Genomic DNA, 21,881 nt, shown 5'->3' with positions numbered 1-21,881 from the left:
AGGGCAAATCTGACATGGGGTAATATTGTTAATCAAGTTAAGATCTATCTGCCTTGAAATTTTCAGATGAATCTGACATTCCGTTGTTAGGTTGCTGCCCCTGAATTGGTAATTTTAAGGAAATTTTGTTGTTTTTGGTTATTATCTTAAATATTATTTCAGATAGAGATAAACTGTAAAAAGCAATAATGTTCAGCAAAGTAAGATCTACAAATAAGTCAACATGACCAAAATGATCAGTTGACCACTTTAGGAGTTATTGCCCTTTATAGTCAATTTTTAACCATTTTTCGTAAATCTTAGTAATCTTTTAGAAAAATCTTCTCCTCTGAAACTGCTGGGCCAAATTATTTGAAACTTGGCCACAATCATCATTGGGGTATCTAGTTTAAAAATTGTGTCCAATGACCCCGCCAACTAACCAAAATGACCGCCATGGCTATAAATAGAACATAGGGGTAAAATGCAGTTTTTGGCTTATAACTCAAAAATCAAAGCATTTAGAGCAAATCTGACGTGGGTAAAATTGTTAATCAGGTGAAGATCTATCTGCCCTGAAATTTTCAGATGAATTGGACAACCTGTTTTTGGGTTGCGGCCCCTGAATTGGTAATTTTAAGGAAATTTTGCTGTTTTTGGTTATTATATTGAATATTATTATAGATATAGGTAAACTGTAAACAGAAATAATGTTCAGCAAGGTCAGATTTACAAATAATTCAACATGACCAAAATGGTCAGTTGACCTCTTTAGGAGTTATTGCCCTTTAAAGTCAATTTTTAACCATTTTTCGTAAATTTTATATATCTTTTACTAAAATCTTCTTCTCTGAAACTGCTGTGCCAAATTGATCCAAACTTGGCCACAATCATCTTTGGGTTTCTTGTTTAAAAAAGGTGTCCGGTGACCTGGCCATCAAACCAAGATGGTCGCCACGTCTAAAAATAGAACATAGGGGTAAAATGCAGTTTTTGGCTTATAACTCAAAAACCAAATAATTTAGAGAAAATCTGACATGAAGTAAAATTGTTAATCAGATCAAGATCTATCTGCTCTGAAATTTTTAGATGAATTGGACAACCTGTTTTTGGGTTGCGGCCCCTGAATTGGTAATTTTAAGGAAATTTTGCTGTTTTTGGTTATTATATTGAATATTATTATAGATATAGGTAAACTGTAAACAGCAATAATGTTCAGCAAAGTAAGATCTACAAATAAGTCAACATGAACGAAATGGTCAATTGACCCCTGTTAGGAGTTATTGACCTTTGTAGTCAATTTTCAATCTGCTTCCTCTGTTTAATATTCACATAGACCAAGGTGAGCGACACAGGCTCTTTAGAGCCTCTAGTTTATGCCCCATCTACGATAGTACAGGGGCATTATGTTTTCTGGTCTGTGGGTTTGTTTTTCCCTCTGTTCCTCCCGCTTCAGGTTAAAGTTTTTGGTCAAGATAGTTTTTGATTAAGCTGAAGTCCAATCAATTTGAAACTCAGTACACTTGTTGCTTATGATATGATCTTTCTAATTTTAAAGCCAAATTAGACTTTTGACCCCAATTTCACGGTCCACTGAACATAGAAAATGAAAATGGGAATTTCAGGTGAAAGTTTTTGATCAAGGTAGTTTTTTGATAAAGATGAAATCTAATCAACTTGAAACTTAGTACATATGTTCCCTATGGTATGATCGTTCAAATTTTAATGCCAAATTAGATTTTTTACCAAATTTCACAGTCTATTGAAACATGCAAAATGATAGTGTGAGTGAGGCATCCCTGAACTTTGGACACATTCTTGTTTACAAATGTTATCCTAAATGTTGGGCATCAACACAGTTCATTATATTCTTCATACCCTGACCCTATGTTTTTTGGTCTGTGTGTTCATTTGTCTGTCAGTCCATTTGTTTGTTTGTTCATCTGTCTGTCCAGCTTCAGGTGAAAGTTTTTGGTCAAGGTAGTTTTTCATGAAGTTGAAGTCCAATCAACATGAAACGTAGTAATCATGTTTCCTTTAATATGATCTTCGAATGTTAATGCCATTAGAGTTTTGACCACAATTTCACAGTCCACTGAACATAGAAAATGATTATGTGTGTGGGGTGTCAATGTACTATGGACACATTCTTGTTCTTGCATGTAATAGAAGTTTCAGAAGTAAAATAGGCGTGGTTTTTAAATCTATGGCGTTGTCAACTATTGTTTAAGATTTTGATAAGGCTAAACATTCGAGATATATATCTATGTGAGATACAAAACTGTTTAAACTATGTGATTCCCGTTAGGAATTATCTTTTTTAGAAAAATCATTAAGTTATCATTATAATGTATTGATACTATATGTTTTTATATGTTAAATTTGTAATTTTCAGTGTGCAATAAAGTTTTCCGTTAAATTTGTAATTTTCAGTGTGCAATAAAGTTTCCCATTTACCATACGATGAGTATATTCTACACAGGAAGAATTTTTCTGCAAAGTGCACATGGGCCATATCTCCTGAGCAGACATCAGGTAAGTTTTCTCACATTTCTTGTTTTATTGAGGATTTTGCCTATGGATAGGTTTCCAATGACTTAATTTCAGTTTAAATTATTTCCCTTGGTTGCCACTTTTAAGGGATAAATGGTTGATTTTCTTGTTTGACCAACCAAACTGAAACATGTGATGAACATAATATATAAATATAAAAAAATGTGGCATGAGCGGTGAATTTAGCAAGGGTAAAAAGACAAAATTTGTGCAGAGAAATCCTTTTTATAAAGTTATGGGGGCAGTATAGTAGTTGAAATTTTGATGATTTCTGAAGCAGTTTGCATACCTAGACCTCCAACATGGTGACAAATTTCATGATGTATTTATCAATTAAAATCATCTTTTTTGTACAATACAGACCTTAAGCCCACAGTCCATTTTTGAAGTTCACAATTATCAATTGATTTTTTTTTTAGAAAATAGTATATCAACATTTAATGATATACATCTCAAAGCTGTGGTTATAGTAAGTATTGACTGATTCTCAAATAGCATTGTATAACTATAACAATTAACACCATTAAAACATATATTTTTCTCTTTTGTAGGAAACATAATATTCGAAATAAGATCAACAGAGTTGTGTGAAAATGAAACACTGTATGTGTATGAAGGTGGTCCACTGACTGGTAGAAAATTAGGAACTGTTACCAAGACAACACAATTGTCTAGATATCCCAAATTTTCTACATCTGTGAAAAAAGGTTTGAGGTAAGATTACCATTATTTATGCTGCCTTCACATGTCATTCAAATCCGATTAGCATTAGTTAATTTGAGTTAGTTTGATTCGCATTTGAAAGGCTTAACTTCCAAAGGTTAATTCTAATTTGAATTAAAATATATGTCAAATTTGTTTTACTGTCTGAAACTTTTAATTTGTATTAACAAAAACGCAATTCTAATGCAAATTGGATAATGCAATTTAGCCAATTTGAATCAATTCCTATTAAAAAAGAAGAGTGTGTGAATGTGATTAGCGAATTTTATTCGAATTAAATGTATACATGTGAACAAAGAATTAGAAATTTTATAGTGTAGCTGCAAACTCATGGGTGCAAATTTTCTTGGATAGAGAATTTGTTTATTTTGTACTTAAATTAATAAAGTTATATGTATATGAATTTAAATGAAAACTACCCTTTCCCATATATTAGACAGCACTGCAAGTGAGCATAAAATGACAAACAAAGGGTAAGCATTTTAAAATTACATAATTAATACTATAAACTAAAAACATATTCAAATCTTTTGTGGAAGGGGTTATCAGTTGACCTATCCTTTTATACATTTTGAAAAAAATAACGTACCATTTAATATTCATCTGTCATCGTTACCCCTTTATCACAAAAAGACAATTAGATAAACAAATTGCTTATGCATTTAAATCTGTGGTTTAAATCTCATCTGTCAAAAAAAAAATCAACATCTGATTTAATCAGCTACCATTTTATATTTTGCTTTATTTTACTCATTATGATACTGTGTAGCAGGTTCTTTTTACAGTGTGTAAATTTCGCTTGTTTTTGAAGATAAAACAAAATCAACCAAAATAAATTCCCCCAAATTAAAGATGTACAAATGACATGCAAAGGTATTGATAAAACTTTAAATTCGCCAAAATAATAACCGCTGAAATAAATTTGTATACCTTATTCAATGAAAATCAAGAAATTTTACAACCTTGAAAATAACCTACTATACAGTAAAAAAATTATTATGAAGCTTCAAAGGTGACCTATTCCAGCATCTTATCCCTACCACTGGATATATAGAAAGTTAACCTATAAAACTCTGCAAGAAGTAACTTCTTTTTGTCTTCTGGTCTGCAACAGCTTAATCGGTCTGTATGAAATAAGTTTACAAATAATGTGTTCTGTGATATATTGTCTCACATGGTAAAAAGTTACTGTCAAATGCAATTTCTTGATAAAATAAGGCAAAATTAAAACTGTTAATGGAGAATCAATTGTTATATTTTCAGCATGTACATGAAAAAAGAGGGAAGTTCATCCTGTAACTCTACTGTTGTTGTACAGGGGTCATACTGGACAGTGCCAGGTAAGAACAATTAAGACATTGACATACCTTTATGAATAATTTAATGTGCAACTGTTTCCTTAATATTTTATAACCTGCAAAAGTTTTGGGATGTGGTATATTTTGGAATTTCTCTGTCTGTCTTTTTGAAAGAATGAACAAATGAAGGAACAAACGAATAAACCAATGAATGAATGAATGAATGAACTCTTGAGTCCTTTGTATAACTACAGATTATGTTGTGTTTACTTTGAAGTAAATATTCAAAGAATATATTTCTCAATTGAGTATAACGGTATCTTAAATTTTCCACCCCTGAATTTATATTTTTATTTATCCTATGTAGTAAGCAATTTGTGCATGCATATTCTCCCAACACTAGGTGCTCATAAAACTTTGTACATTGTGAGAGCATCACATGAAGATGATGATATTTGTAGGACATCTTTGTCTATTGTCAATTTCAAGAGCTATTCACTTTGTGGTCACAACGATAAAGACAAAAAGGCAGGCATGGTCTTTATCATAACAGGTTATCAAATGTTATCAACTACTATGGATTCAATTATTTTCATGGGAACTAATTTTAATGGATTGAGGAAAACTTAAATTTTGGTGGTTACTTGAATTCTTGGCTTCGGCAAAGATTGCAGACATTCCTTAGAAAATTTGTAATTGTGCTAATATTTATATTCGTTGTTCCCCAGTTCAGAGGAGATCTACGAATATTGAAATCCAATGAACAAATATAATTCCACAGTAATTAAAATGTCCCTTTTGATATTTCAGATTGTTCTGCTGACCTTGTTAGTACAGGTACCATTAAAAACTTGACCAGTCCTCTATATCCAGACCAGTATCCATTGAACTCACTCTGTACATGGACCACTAAACCCTTACCTGGAAACAAAACAGCATCTGTGTATGTAACAGTCAACAAAGTAGATCTTAGAGATGGTAACAATGTCAAGGTCATCAACAAGGGCAAGCCTCTGTCAAACTACACAGGAAGTGAACTTTTACCTGACACAGTTGCCAAGGTTACAAACAATGTTACAGCCTCCATTGTGTTTGAATCTAGTGTTATGAATAATGGAACTGGATTACAAACTCCTGGATATGGATTCAGCTTGTCCTACAGATTTCTGGGTAATTATAATTATAAACCTGGAAAGTGTAAAAATGGACAAAAATTGTTATTATGAACATATATGACTCTCTTTTTATCACAACTCAGAAAAATCAGTATGTAGAAACTGATGTCAATTTCCAAATGTTGCAATACTTTACAGGGTTAAAACTTTCATTTCATTTTGTTTTGATTTTTATGCCCCACCTACGATAGTAGAGGGGCATTATGTTTTCTGGTCTGTGCGTCCGTTCGTCAGTATGTTAGTCTGTCCATCTGTTCGTTCATCCGTCTGTTACACTTCAGGTTAAAGTTTTTGGTCAAGGTAGTTTTTGATGAAGTTGAAGTCCAATCAACTTGAAACTTAGTATACATGTTCCCTTTGATAAGATCATTCTAATTTTAATGCCAAATTAGAGAATTTATTCCAATTTCACGGTCCAGTAAACATAGAAAATGATAGTGCGAGTGGGGCATCCGTGTACTGTGGACACATTCTTGTTATGCCCCACCTACGATAGTAGAGGGGCATTATGTTTTCTGGTCTGTGCATCCGTTCGTCCGTACGTTCGTCCGTCCGTCTGTTACACTTCAGGTTAAAGTTTTTGGTCAAGGTAGTTTTTGATGAAGTTGAAGTCCAATCAACTTGAAACTTAGTATACATGTTCCCTTTGATAAGATCATTCTAATTTCAATGCCAAATTAGAGAATTTATTCCAATTTCACGGTCCAGTAAACATAGAAAATGATAGTGCGAGTGGGGCATCTGTGTACTGTGGACACATTGTTGTTGTTTACTTGTTTTGCTCAAGACTTTCGCTTAGGTTAATTGTCAGTCAGTCTTAAGGGCATAAAAAAGTGTTCCGCTGTTTTATCAAACATATATATTAAAACTTTTTAAAAACTAATGTGCAAGTGATTTTGAATCTCAGATGTTTTACTTTTCTGTAGTATTAAACAATTTCAGATTGCATTTAATACATTTGTACTTCAAGAGTGAAATAAAATAAATGTAGGGCAGAAATATCAGAAATCTAATATGATTTCAAAAGTCTTAAGTTAAGAATGTACATGAATCATAATGAGGAACACATATAAAGTTGAAAGAAAAGATAAAAATCAACAAATAAGTGTATAAAGCTACAAAGAGTTTGTATTTACAGGGGTGGTTCCAGCCATTTGAAAAAGGGGGTGTCCCAACCCAGGACGAGGGGGGTTTCAAATATATGTCCCCATTCAAATACATTGATCGTCCAAAAAAAGGGGGGGTTCCAACCCCTGGATCCGCCTCTGATTTAGTATGAGTGCTTCTGTCCAATTTGAAATATCTAGGAAAAAAATGATTTATACTTGTAACAATCTGTTAATTCAGATAAAGGGAAATAACGGTAGGAAAAATCTTTTTTTTTCTTCCAAAATTTGACAAAATCTAAATTATTTTTAAGAATGTGGTGCTAGTTTGAGTGCAAAGAATGGAACACTGAGTAGTTTAACAGATGTTCCAACAAATGCTACGGAATGCATCTGGGTGATAACTGTGCCTCCTACAACAGGCAAAACTGGAGTTAATATTGTTTCCTTCAATGTAGACATTAAAGGAGTTGCTAAATGGTAAGTATATATACTTGTGAGAGCTTGTGAGAGCTTAAACAATCAGTCAGTTTGAAAATTGTGTCATACAATTTCAATCATTTTTGGTTGGTTTCAAGTTCAATCTTGATTTAAAATAAGAAATAATTTCTAAGATTCCACAATGTTGTTAATGTTAATCAGTATTTGTAAGAGAACACTACCTTTGTTTATGATACTTTTTTGTGCTGACATGAATTATGATTTATATGGTTATATTTATAAATTACCTGTTTACAAAATTTTGATTTTTTTTAAATTCTAAGGCTTTTCTACCTCAGGCATAGATTACCTTAGCTATATTTTGCAAAAAATTTAGGAATTTTGGTCCTAAATGCTCTTCAACTTCGTACTTAATTTGGCCTTTTTAACTTTTTTGGATTCGAGCGTCACTGATGAGTCTTTTGCAGACAAAACGTGCATCTGGCATATATACAAAATTTAGTCCTGTTATCTATGATGAGTTTATTTGCATGTTTAAATTGATTTTATTTTAATGACAACAATAACTGGTATTTGAAGTAGAGGACTTTGGTTGTTTTTATACGACCACAAAATTTGAAAAAATTTTCGTCGTATATTGCTATCACGTTGGCGTTGTCGTCTGCGTCGTCGTCGTCGTCTTCATCCGAATACTTTTAGTTTTCGCACTCTAACTTTAGTAAAAGTGAATAGAAATCTATGAAATTTTAACACAAGGTTTATGACCACAAAAGGAAGGTTGGTATTGATTTTGGGAGTTTTGGTCCCAACATTTCAGGAATTAGGGGCCAAAAAGGGCCCAAATAAGCATTTTCTTGGTTTTCGCACTATAACTTTAGTTTCAGTTAATAGAAATCTATGAAATTTTGACACAAGGTTTATGACCACAAAAGAAAGGTTGGGATTGATTTTGGGAGTTTTGGTTTCAACAGTTTAGGAATAAGGGGCCTAAAAAGGGCCCAAATAAGCATTATTCTTGGTTTTCGCACAATAACTTTAGTTTAAGTAAATAGAAATCAATGAAATTTAAACACAATGTTTATGACCACAAAAGGAAGGTTGGTATTGATTTTGGGAGTTTAGGTCCCAATAGTTTAGGAATTAGGGGCCAAAAAGGGACCCAAATAAGCATTTTTCTTGGTTTTCACACCATAACGTTAGTATAAGTAAATAGAAATCTATGAAATTTAAACACAAGGTTTATGACCATAAAAGGAAGGTTGGTATTGATTTTGGGAGTTTTGGTCCCAACAGAATAAGGGGCCCAAAGGGTCCAAAATTAAACTTTGTTTGATTTCATCAAAATTGAATAATTGGGGTTCTTTGATATGCCGAATCTAACTGTGTATGTAGATTCTTAACTTTTGGTCCCATTTTCAAATTGGTCTACATTAAGGTCCAAAGGGTCCAAAATTAAACTTAGTTTGATTTTGACAAAAAATAAATCGGTTGGGTTCTTTGATATGCTGAATTTAAAAATGTACTTAGATTCTTGATTATTGGCCCAGTTTTCAAGTTGGTCCAAATCGGGGTCCAAAATTAAACTTTGTTTGATTTCATGGAAAATTGAATAAATGGGGTTCTTTGATATGCCAAATCTAAAAGTGTATGTAGATTCTTCATTTTTGGTCCTGTTTTCAAATTGGTCTACATTAAAGTCCAAAGGGTCCAAAATTAACTTAGTTTGATTTTAAAAAAAATTTAAATATTGGGGTTCTTTGATATGCTGAATCCAAACATGTACTTAGATTTTTGATTATGGGCCAAATCAGGATTCAAAATTATTATATTAAATATTGTGCAATAGCAAGTCTTTTCAATTGCACAGTATTGCGCAATGGCAAGAAATATCTAATTGCACAATATTGTGAAATAGCAAATATTTGTTTAATAAGAGTTATCTTTCTTTGTCCAGAATAGTAAGCAAGAAATATCCAATTGCACAATATTTTGCAATAGCAAGATTATTTTTTAATTGGAGTTATCTTTCTTTGTCCAGAATCAACTTAAATTTTTGTTATATACAATATACAATGTATATTCACTTTTTACGACCAACTGATAAATTAAAATAATCTTTACCATTCAGTGATAACAAGCAGTTTTTTTACATCTTAATAGTTTATGATGTATTTAAATGAGTAGTTATTGTTGCAAACTTCATTAGAAATTGTAATTGAGATTAGTTTTGGAATAAGGGAAAGGGGGATGTGATTAAAAAAATTGGGTTCAATTTTTCATTTGAAATTTCATAAATAAAAAGAAAATTTCTTCAAACATTTTTATGAGAGGATTAATATTCAACAGCATAGTGAATTGCTCTAAGAGAAAACAAAATTTTTAAGTTCATTAGAACACATTCATTCTGTGTCAGAAACCTATGCTGTGTCAACTATTTAATCACAATCCAAATTTAGAGCTGAATCCAGCTTGAATGTTGTGTCCATACTTGCCCCAACCGTTCAGGGTTCAACCTCTGTGGTCGTATAAAGCTACGCCCTGCGGAGCATCTGGTTGATGTAAGAAAAGATATTTGATTCAGTACAATTTCAGTCTTTTAAAAACTGGTTTTCATGTGATAATGCTGAAAATATATATACAATGTAATAAAATATATTTATGTACCAGTCCTAAAAGAAGAAATCTAACCTAATTCATGATTGTGGAATTGAATTGTGTTCGTTCTTGGTGTGAATGCCATACATTTGTGTGTTGTTTTTGTAATTATTTGCTGTATTATTTAAATACTGTTGTATCCCATATCTCCTTTATTTATATGTAATTAATTCTAGTTTCAACAATCATGAAGGCAATTAGCAGTAACTGAAATATTATTAATATTTATGAGGGTAATTTGTATTCTTCTCATTGTTATTTTCTATTTTTAGTCAATTTGCTAAATTCTGAATAGAAGTAGATGTGGTGGTATATGTGATGGAGACGGCAGCTGAACAATGAAAACAATCAATAGATTTTTAGGGTAAAAAAGATAGCTTTTCACAGTAAACGGGAGTCTATTCTTTTTATTACAGGCAGAACTTAGAGCTACGTGATGGTGGAAGATCAACATCACCTCTGTTGAATCATGATCTATCTATGACCAAGTCCTTATCCTTCCTCACAAGATATAACGTGTTATGGGTTCACTACAGGAGAAATACCACAGGAGACGTCATCATGTCAGATACCAAGTTCTCATTCAAATTGTCTTTCAAAACATACAGTAAGTTTATTAAAGGGAACAGAATCCGATATACTGTAAACAAACTATTAGAATACTTTACATCTGGTTTAGTCCTATTTAGCTGGAATTTGAATTGCAATTGTTAAAATTACTTGATGAATTAGATAAGAAAAGATCAAATGTTGGCAACTTTTTATATACATGTTATATCTCAACTCTAGAAGGTCGCAAAAATAATTTGCTCAGGAAAATTAGTTGGTAAATAGAAGTGATACAAAAATTTTGAAATAGGTAAAGAAATGTCAGTTTCATAAAGTCTTAAATCCCTTTGTTCACTCAAAAATAGGCAACACAAATATTGTTCTATTTGTCAGACTTTGATTTATGTCGAGCCTGCAACTTTTGTTGCAGAAAGCTCGACATAGGGATAGTGATCCGGCTACGGCGGCTACGGCGGCGGCGGTGTTAGCTCATTTCTTAAAAGCTTTATATTTTAGAAGGTAGAAGACCGGGATGCTTCATACTTTGTATATAGATGCCTCATGTTATGAACTTTCCGTCAGTCACATGTCCAATGTCCTTGACCTCATTTTCATGGTTCAGTGACTACTTGAAAAAAAAGTTAAGATTTTTTGTAATGTTAAATTCTCTCTTATTATAAGTAATTGGATAACTATATTTGGTATGTGCGTACCTTGCAAGGTCCTCATGCCTGTCAGACAGTTTTCACTGGACCTCGACCTCATTTCATGGATCAGTGAACAAGGTTAAGTTTTGGTGGTCAAGTCCATATCTCAGATACTATAAGCAATAGGTCTAGTATATTAGGTGTATGGAAGGACTATAAGGTGTACATGTCCAACTGGCAGGTGTCACCTGACCTTGACCTCATTTTCATTGTTTAGTGGTTATAGTTAAGTTTTTGTGTTTTGGTCTGTTTTTCTTATACTATATGCAATAGGTCTACTATATTTGGTGTATGGAATGATTGTCAGGTGTACATGTCTAGCTGACAGGTGTCATCTGACCTTGACCTCATTTTCATGGTTCAGTGGTCAAAGTTAAGTTTTTTAGTTTTGGTCTATTTTTCTAATACTTTATGCATTAGGTTCACTATATTTGGTATATGGAAATATTTTATGATCTATATGTCGGTTACGCAGGTTTCATTTGACCTTGACCTCATTTTCACGGTCCATTGCTAAGTTTTAAGTGTTTGTGTTTTGGTCTGTTTTGCATTATTTATAAGCAATAAGTCAACTATATTTGTAATATTGAAGAATTGTTAGCTGTACATGTCTGCCTGGCATGGTTCATCAGACCTTGACCTCATTTTCATGGTTCATTGATCAATGTTTCATTTTCTTGGTTAATGTTGAGTTTATGTGACAGTTGTAATAAAGTTTTATATTTAGGTCTATCAAGATAGTATCAAGGATTAGTAAAGAAGGCGAGACATTTCAGTGTGTGCACTCTTGTTAAAACCAACATAGAGCACGCTTTAAATACTTTTATCTGACACTTTATCTTTGTGTTTGATGTAACTTTTTAAAATAGATTTCTTTTTTTTTGACAAAGTGTGACGGTTAAGTTTAGTGTGTTTTAAATAAGTTATTTTCCATTCATGTTTTTCTATTTTCTAGGCTGTGACAGTAAGCACCAGTGTAGAAATGGTGTTTGTTTACATCCTGACTGGAAATGTAACGGTATGGATGATTGTGGTGACAATACCGATGAGGCAGACTGTATCATGTCCTCTACAGATAAGGGAGGTAAGTCATGTGTTTATATCCTGACTGGAAATGTAATGGTATGGTTGATTGTGGTGACAATACCGATGAGGCAGACTGTATTATGTCCTCTACTGAAAAGGGAGGTAAGTTTTCATCCTGACTTTTATCACATCCTCTAAAATAAGGGAAGTAAGTCATGTGTTTACATCCTAACAGGATTTTTCAATGACTTTTACAGGGGCCTCGGTGGCCAAGTGGTTTAAGCAGTCAAACTGATCTATCGCAAGCTAGTCAACAGTGAGGTTGTGAGTTCAAATTCACATGAAAGGTGCATTCAACTTCAATCTCAATTCACAAGAATTGTCCTTTTTCCTGCCAATGGTTAGTTGTTCTCTCGGGGCAATCCAGCTCCCTCCACCAATTAAAACTGACCACCACAAAATAACACAATAATGCTGAAAGTGGTTTTAAACAAAAATCAATCAATGACCTGTCACATAAAAAGTAATCTATGTTTTCAATGAATGATCTGTTTTCGTATGTTTACCTTAATGCCGAGGTCTTATATAACTTTTTTTGCCTAAAATGCTAAATTTATTTGTTAAAAACTGTTGAATTTGATATATTTCCATGGTCAAAAATTTTATAGACTTCAACTAATTCTTTTACCAAATCAAAACGTCGATGTAATAGTAATTATCTTAATTACTCTGTTCCGTGTAACTGTATGCTTTTTTTCAGACATATATTGTTAAGATGATAACCTACACCTGTGAGTAACTGATATAAGTAGATAACAATAACAAAAGATACAAAAGAGGGATGAAAGATACCAGAGGGACAGTCAAACTTATAAATCGAAAATAAACTGACAACGCCATGGCTGAAAATGAAAATCACAAACAGACAAACAATAGTACATATGACACAACATAGAAAACTAAAGAATAAGCAACACAAACCCCACCAAAAACTAGGGGTGATCTCGGGTGCTTCAGAAGGGTAAGCAGATTCTGCTCCACATGTGGCACCCGGTGTGTTGCTTATGTAATAACAAATCCGGTAAATACCGTAGTCTAATTCCGTAGGTCACATTCATGAAAGAGAAGGTGACTGTAGTTACGACGTAAGGAACAGACATAAATAAAGTATGCACAAATTGCTGATCAAAATATAAATAGTTCTCATTTTATTTTTAGTAAAAGCATGGTTGACAGCTGTCTTGTGCATCATCTGCTTTCTGATTGGAGTTGTCTTGACGATAGTACTGCCTGCCCTCTATAAGAGGTGGAAATACCCTAACTACAACCAACTAAAAGATATCATGGATCCATCAATCTCATAAATTGTTGATTAGAAGGAGGTACTTATTGGACAATAGTCACTGAAATAACATTCTGGTTTCAAATGTACTTTTGTGAGAGAAAATGTTTGATGATAAAACAGAGCTATGGTAATTGACTTGTAATATAAACTAAAGTATGTAAATAATATAACAGCTGGCAAAGGAAGCTAATATAGGAATGCAAAACTTAAGATTTTTGTCTAATGAATTTTAACGTTGATAAAAACTTATCTTACAGTTTTTAGTACAGATATTTTTCGGTGAAAAGAGTAGGTTATACAATTTTGAGCTATTTTCTAGTGTCCATTGCAAATACAATGTACATTTGAAGTATGTCTAATGAGACCAATATTTAATTTATGTATATATTATCTAATACTTATTTTGCTTATAAACAGGTTTCTGTTATCTGATGTACATTGTTTATTGTTAAACTTAAAGATTTTTTTGTTTGTTATTTTTGTATTCTACATTACTGATGAGTGAAGACATGTATGTTGTAAATATGTTATGATTCAGGTTGTCAGGTTTTGAAATATAAATCGTATTTAACTGCCCATTTTAAAGGTTTTTTTAAATTGTTTATGATTTTTTTTTAGTCTCTATAAATAACAGTTGGTGGCTTTTTATCTTGAAATCTTTAAGGGAAAAAAGTCCTGTTTTGATATTTTCAACATATCCTCTAGGCGTTTCTAAGGTATTTTAGGGTTTTTTCCTAGCATAATACTTGGTCTACACAATTTATTTGTCCAGCATAATACTATGGTACTTCTTGATTTTACTTTTTGTTTAATGTTTAATAGGCGAAAGATGCTGAATTTTTCTTTAATTTTTTTTTTGTGTGTCACAGAATGTATGATTTGATTGTTCAAACAATTCTGCATTTCCATCAAAACTATTTAATTCTAAAAGAATCATTAGCAGCAACAAAAAAAATCAATTGACATACATGCAACTAGTGTGTCTTTCTGCAAATTTGTGCTATTAAAAAGTATGGGGAAAATTATAAAAAGGTTAAAATTTCCTCTCTGTTTAAAGGAGCACTACCAACGATATATATAAACATTCTAATATATTATTTTTTTGGCTCAATCATTAATGAAATGCAAAAAGTGAAATAATAATTTGTTTTTAGAAGCGTTCAATTTTGTCAAAATAAGCCAAAAAAACAATAATTATGAATTATTCACTTGCAATTGAATAATTCGACCTCATTGAATCAGTATTCATATGAACTTCAATTTAACCCTTAACCTTGAGATGAATAACAAGTGAATTCTATGTGTAAAGTTATTTAAATGAAAAGAATGTCAACATCGAAACTGAAAGAAAGGTAATTCATTTGATTGATTGATTCGATCCACAAACAATCATTCAGTAAAAATGATGATAAACATTTATTTTCCACCAATAATATGAAATCAAAAAGACCTAGAAAAACACAACAGCACGAGTTTGCTTGATCTTTGATCTATATTTATGTTAACATCACTTATATGGTCATCAGATGACTAGAGATCAACTCGATAGTTAATAAGATGGCGTCTAGATTGATTTACATACGAAACGAAGGTATGTTTTTTTCATGCCCCTGCTCTTTTAATTGTTTATTTTAGACTTTTAATGGTTTTGATAGATGCTTTACATTGTTATTAATCAAATATGAGAATTTGATTAAAATCAGTGAACATGAATTAAAGGGCACTTCTCTTACTACCCTTATTATATGTACAAATTTCAGCAACATTCCCGCTTCAATATATATGATATAGCTTAGTTGGGTTCCTTGGATGCAAATGCTCAGTTATTACACATTCCAAGAGTATCAAGATTTGTTACTTTAGTTCAATACATATTTAACCCATTAACAAAATGACCTGTATGTTGGAAACAAAATATTCTGAATCAATTAAATTCCCTATTTAGGTTACAGTAAGCCTTATTACTTAAAAAAAATCTGAAATTTGAAATGTTGATAAAAAAAAATTGTTTGATGTAAAATTAATAAGGTTGTATAGTAGAGATGAGAATTCTGATAGATCTTTGTATATGTTCAATATTGTCTTTTTTCATTTTTGATGGTAATGTAATATCTGAAGTGAAAATTAAATGACATTAACCCTCTTTAGGTGTGTATAGAACACATTTTGTATTCCTGAAAATTAGTTGGTAGAGTGGGTGTGTATTATACACAGCTATGGACGTTTTTTTATTTATTTATTTTTTGTTGATTCACAGTTTTTCCCTACAGATTATCTTTTAAAGTTTATTAATTGCTTGTTTTTGTATATGTTGTATTTGTCATTCTGTTGATAATTGTGTTCTCCTTTTACATATATTTTATAGTATGAAATTATTTAACTTTTTTTATGTATAGATCATTATCTGTTTGAATTTTTCAGACAAAGGTACTGGGTAAATGGGGTAAAAGGAAAAATCAAAGTGCTTGTAAGCACAGTCGGGTAAAGATTTTGTTAATTTATCAGTAAGAAGTCAAATAAACTAGTATTCTGGACAATTGGAGATAACTCCAATTTTTAAAGATGACTTTAACAATGACATCATTTATGTTTTTAGAAAAGATATTAGATTCCTGCGCCTTGCAAAAGTTATGTTATTTTCTTGACAGGTGTAACATTGTTTTGTGACTTAAATATCTGAGTATATATTACACTGATAAATTTCTGGAAATGTTCATGGATAGGATGTATAGAAAGTTATGATCAATGCATTATATTTTGGGTATCAAAATGGTAGTGATAAGCCTTAGAAGATTTTTATATCAAATCAGTTACATAGGCTTCTGATTGCCCAAAATTACCATGTTAAATCTGTTGTTAAAGCATAGTTCAATATCTTTAATCTAATAGCTTACAATAGATTTATTTATATTATTTTTTAAGCCATTTTTAGCTCACCTGACCTGAAAGGTCAAGTGAGCTTTTCTCATCACTTGGCGTCCGTCGTCCTGCGTCCGTCGTCCGTAAACTTTTACAAAAATCTTCTCCTCTGAAACTACTGGGCCAAATTTAACCAAACTTGGCCACAATCATCCTTGGGGTATCTTGTTTAAAAAATGTGTCCGGTGACCTGGCCATCCAACCAAGATGGCCGCCATGGCTAAAAATAGAACACAGGGGTAAAATGTATATTTTGGCTTATATCCTTGAAACCAAAACATTTAGAGCAAATCTGACATGGGGGTAAAATTGTTAATCAGGTCAAGATCTATCTGCCCTAGAATTTTCAGATGAATCGGACAACCCGTTGTTAGGTTGCTGCCACTGAATTGGTTATTTTAAGGAAATTTTGCAGTTTTTGGTTATTATCTTGAATACTATTATAGATAGAGATAAACTGTAAACAGCAATAATGTTCAGCAAAGTAAAACCTACAAATAAGTCAACATGACCAAAATTGTCAGTCAACCCCTTAAGGAGTTATTGCCCTTTATAGTCAATTTTTAACAAATTTTCGTCAGTTTTTGTAACTTGTACAAAAATCTTCTTCTCTGAAACTACATGGCCAAATTAAACCAAACTTGGCGATAATTATCATTGTGGTATATAGTTTGAAAAATGTGTCCGATGACACCGCCTACCAAACAAAATGGCCGACATGGCTAAAATTAGAACATAGTGGTAAAATGCAGTTTTTGATTTATATCTTTAAAACTAAGACATTTAGGGCACATCTTTCAAGATTTAAATGTCCATCAGAATGAGATCTATCCCCTCACAAATTTTCAGATGAATCTGACCACTCGATATTGGGTTGCTGCCCTAAAATTGGTAATTTTAAGGAAATTTTGCAGTTTTTGGTTATTATCTTGAATACTATTATAGATAGAGATAAATTGTAAACAGCAATTTTTTTCAGCAAAGTAGGATCTACAAATAAGTCAACATGATAAAAATTGTAAAAGTACCCCTTAAGGAGTTATTGCCCTTTATAGTCAATTTTGATCAAATTTTCGTCATTTTTGTAACTTGTACAAAAATCTTCTTTTCTAAAACTATGGGCCATATTAAACTAAATGTGGCCACAATCATCACTATGGTATCTATTTAAAAAAAGTGTCTAATGACCCCACCTACCAACCAAGATGACCGACATCAGTAAATACAGTAACAGGTGAGCGACACAGGCTCTTGAGAGCCTCTAGTTGTACATACATTCAATTACATGGCAATAAATTTATTTGCGTGAAACAGTGGCTAATTACAGCTAGATCTTTTGCAAACGTGTTTATAGCTTGCTGTTTTCGGTGTGAGCCAAGGCTCCATGTTGAAGGCCGTACCTTGACCTATAATGGTTTACTTTTATAAATTTATAAATTGGATTGAGACTTGTCTCATTGGCACTCATACCACATCTTCCTATATCCATATATTCCTTGTATTTGTACTTGCTCAGTAAATGACTTTGGAATGAAGTTTTATTTTCAAATGTTTATGTGGCAATACCTAAAATTATGATATTTCAACAGACATTGTTTTTGTTCCCACTGTCTCTTAATTTGTATAAATGGTTTTAATACTGTGATTAAAAGAATACTAGTTGCACACAAGTTTGCTTTTTGCAAAAGAAAAATGGCCATATTTTGTTAGATGTAATCTTATACTAAGAAATAAAATTGTTACAGCTAATTTCCTAATGCATGTAAAGCAAAACTTTGGTTGGCTTGCTTGCTTTGTTTGTATAATTGTTTGTATAAGCTCTGTAAATAAGATTGACATCTTTAAACAATATATATAGGCATAGTTTAACCTGTATATATAATATTTGAATTTAATTGTATGTTATCCTAATGATTGTACAATATAAAAATAAAGCAAGCAAGCTAACTAATGTCTTGCTCTACATGCTTTAGGAAATTAGCTGTAAGAATGTTTGAGAAAGGTATTCAGAAGTATTGCAATCATCAGCATTTACTCTTGGTATATTTTTTTGGTTTTTTTTGTTTTATTTTTAGTTGTACTTTTTATTATTGTATTATTTTCTGTCAATTTTTCTTGAAAAATCTAGTTTTAGTTGAATTGTAGAGACTTATAAGTTTTCAGCAAAGGTAGATGAATGAACAGTTACAGTAATCAATTGTTGAATGAAACTGTTATATAATTGTAATGTTAGTGATGTTTTTTTTATAAATTTACATCCTGCAAATTTATATGCATACCAGGAATGTATTATAATTGTTTAATTTTACAAATTGTAACTTTATTGGCACTCATACTACATCTTCTTATATCTATTAAGATTTTTTCACACCTAGATTTGTCCATTATCATATTGTTTAAACAGTTTTACATAGGATATGAAAATCACATAAGGTACTTCCACTTATTTATTAATTTTTTTTTTTTACTGATATATTTTTTTTCATTTATGTAATGCTGCCATTTGATAAGGTACTTTCCTTTTGAATAAAAACATATGTGCTGCAAGCTGAATTCTTTATCTAGATAAAGTTGACTTAATTTTATTATTATTAATCAAATATGAAATTTTGTCATATTCCTCTATAAAGTATTTATTACAATTTACATAAACTCATTTTTTTGTTAATTTCTGTCTTGGAATCTCATCATTTGAACCCTTCAGTTGATTTTTTGTATTTACTTGCAAGAATTTGTAAAGTGAGATCCTTTTTGCTTGTCAACTTGTTTGTTATTCATATAAATAAACTAAGCACATACTTTTGGACATAAACCCCTTTGAATCTCCTATCTTTTCATCAGTTAATAAAGGGCCTAAGAATCTTTGTATTTGCCCTGAGTTAATATTTCTATCAAGAATCTCCTTTCTTTATATTTTCATTTGAATTCTGTTATTTCCATTCAAAACATTCAACTCATTTAAACATAAAAATCTAGTATAAATGATTCTTTAAAATGAGAAAATTTGGATGTACCAATCTGGTATTGTTATTTTAGTTTAAAACATGAAGTAACAGTAATGCATGATCTGTATTTTGTAATTTCTAAGAAGAGAAGATGACTGAGAGTTACGATTATGTGATAGAAGCATTAAGGGGAGGGTAACTTGAATATCCCTTGTAAGGTTATATTTTACAAGGCTAGCCACAAAGTGAGTCTGCAAACACAAGTGTTGTTTTTAATACTTATTTGAAATATCCTGTATCAGTAGAATGGGGTACGGATTTGTTTTCATTTAATATTTTATAAAATTTATATTTTTGTGCTTCACAAATATGTATAGATTTAATATGCAAATAAAGTTAGACTTTTGACTTTGTCTTTTCTTATACCTTGTCGCCTTGTGTATATGATAATATTTATCCGGGCTCTGTTATGTTTTGACATATCCAAAGACTAGCTTTGGAGAAGAAATATGTCGCAATAATTGTTGACTTGTTGATTTCTGTCAACAGGAATAAATTCATGCACAGTTTAAATGATAAAGTTTGTGAAGATAAACACTCCTGAGAAGTCTATGATTATGGGTATGCAGTTTTATTGGTCTATATCACTCTGTTCATCTCTTAATATTCTTCTGTATCATGTCTTTGTGACGTCAAATACGTTGACCCGGCATTAATAACTTTGACTCGGACATATCAGCGACGTCATAATGTTTGAACTGACGTTAATAACTTTGATCCGAACTTATATAGTCATCTTTTGTGTGCTGGTGAAACAAAGAAAACACTTCTGAAACACGCAAATATAGCCCGATAAATCGATTATCAGATTATCTGCATATTGATATTGTAAAATATCAGCTGCTTGACATTATATGAAGGCTTTTTGATCTTGTTCGCTACACTCACTCGACAAAAAGCTTAATATTATGTCTCGCTGCTGATATTTTACGATATCAACATGCAGATAACCTGATAATCGGTATGTATTAGATAATTTGTAGGAGATGTTACTTCCCATCAGAATATGTTACTGATTCATAAACTAGCAAACCACAAAAAGTTCTAAAGTTGATGTTTTGTAATAAATTAGTTTATCGGTAATTCATATATTTTACCTTTGATTTTACTTCCTAATATATTCAAGTATCAACGTACTGGCTGTATCACTGAAAATATTAGGCAATACATTGTGTGACGTCATAATTACTGATAAACAGAATAATAGGTAGTTTCGTTTTTGATACTGACTTCATCATGGGGAATATCTCAACTCTCCTTTACAGGCTTGTCTAGAAATTCTTCATGATAAGGTCAGTATCGAAAACGAAACTACCTATTATTCTATATATATATATAGCATAAGATATAAATAATTACCTTGTTTAATGTTGTATTGTTTGTTCAAAATGACTGTTTGTCAATAACTTTGTACATGTAGGATGGTTTACATCTATCTTGCTGGTCTTAACTATCAGGTGTTATGTTCTAGAGATGGATGTCAAATGATTTTCTTAACTTGATAAATGAATGTTTCAATGCAAGTTAAAGTAAACATCCACTTTCTCTTTCATGTTGGTTTAAAATGATAAATGTGAATAAAATATTCAAATGAGACATCAAGTTAGACATCTAGAGGTATACCAATATTCTTAATCTTATGTTTTTAATTTGAAAAACTCTGTGTATGAGAAAGTTGCATTTTGTAAACAACAAATTATTCAGGTAGTGAAGATTATGCATCATTGATGCAATGTGTATACATCAAGTGGCAGCTGAATTAAAAACACTGCTTAATTGTGTGTTACAAAATTTCACTGCATGCTGCAAGTTACTAATTTACAGTAGACTAGGAATTGGAAATATTGAATCTAATGATCCTTGTAAAGAGAGTGTCTGTTGTATACATGTGAAAGAACTATTGTAGCAAATATTTGAAGAGTCAATATAGCATGAGAAGTTGACTGTTAATGTGACTGCCAATGTCCAGAATATCCATGAAATGTTTGCCACTAGACAATTTATCAATCCATTTTGGAATGGTCTCTCACAAAGAGGACACTACTGGAATAGAACTGAAGACAAATGAGGAATATCTGTCAAAAAAAGTCAGAAAAATGGCTACATGTATGAATAAAAAGAGAAAATGTGGAATATCCCAAAAGACAGCAATCCAACAAAATAATATCTCATAAGTGTATTACACTTTTAAGACAGTATGAACATAAAAATGTAGTTTTGAACTGTAGTACACAATTACTATTTGGGGGGCCAGCTAAAAACCACCTCCAGAATTGGGATTTCTTGCTGAGTTGAAGGCCCATTGGTTGCTGTTGTCTGCTCTTTGGTCGGGTTCTCGTCTCTTTGACATTCCCCATTTCCATTTTCAATTTTATTGCTCAAGTATAACTGACACAAGAA

At 31.6% G+C, this 21,881-nt stretch overlaps 1 protein-coding gene across 1 annotated transcript in view; it reads left to right on the top strand.

Annotated features, from left to right (window-relative positions):
- The window catches only part of LOC134695628 (cubilin-like), a 39,970-nt gene extending 25,557 nt beyond the window's left edge, over positions 1 to 14,413 (top strand). The window contains exons 14-21 of the mRNA XM_063556941.1: positions 2,413 to 2,514; positions 3,084 to 3,246; positions 4,519 to 4,595; positions 5,364 to 5,723; positions 7,149 to 7,314; positions 10,347 to 10,537; positions 12,142 to 12,270; positions 13,431 to 14,413. Coding sequence (XP_063413011.1) covers positions 2,413 to 2,514; positions 3,084 to 3,246; positions 4,519 to 4,595; positions 5,364 to 5,723; positions 7,149 to 7,314; positions 10,347 to 10,537; positions 12,142 to 12,270; positions 13,431 to 13,576 — 1,334 coding nt within the window. The 3' untranslated portion in view covers positions 13,577 to 14,413. The remainder of the gene's footprint in view (positions 1 to 2,412; positions 2,515 to 3,083; positions 3,247 to 4,518; positions 4,596 to 5,363; positions 5,724 to 7,148; positions 7,315 to 10,346; positions 10,538 to 12,141; positions 12,271 to 13,430) is intronic.
- The last annotated feature ends 7,468 nt before the right edge of the window (positions 14,414 to 21,881 follow it).

This window comes from Mytilus trossulus, chromosome 14 (assembly GCF_036588685.1).
Source record: "Mytilus trossulus isolate FHL-02 chromosome 14, PNRI_Mtr1.1.1.hap1, whole genome shotgun sequence".
NCBI lineage: Eukaryota > Metazoa > Mollusca > Bivalvia > Mytilida > Mytilidae > Mytilus > Mytilus trossulus.
Note: the sequence above shows the minus strand (reverse complement) of the source record. Positions and strands in the feature narration are given on the sequence as shown.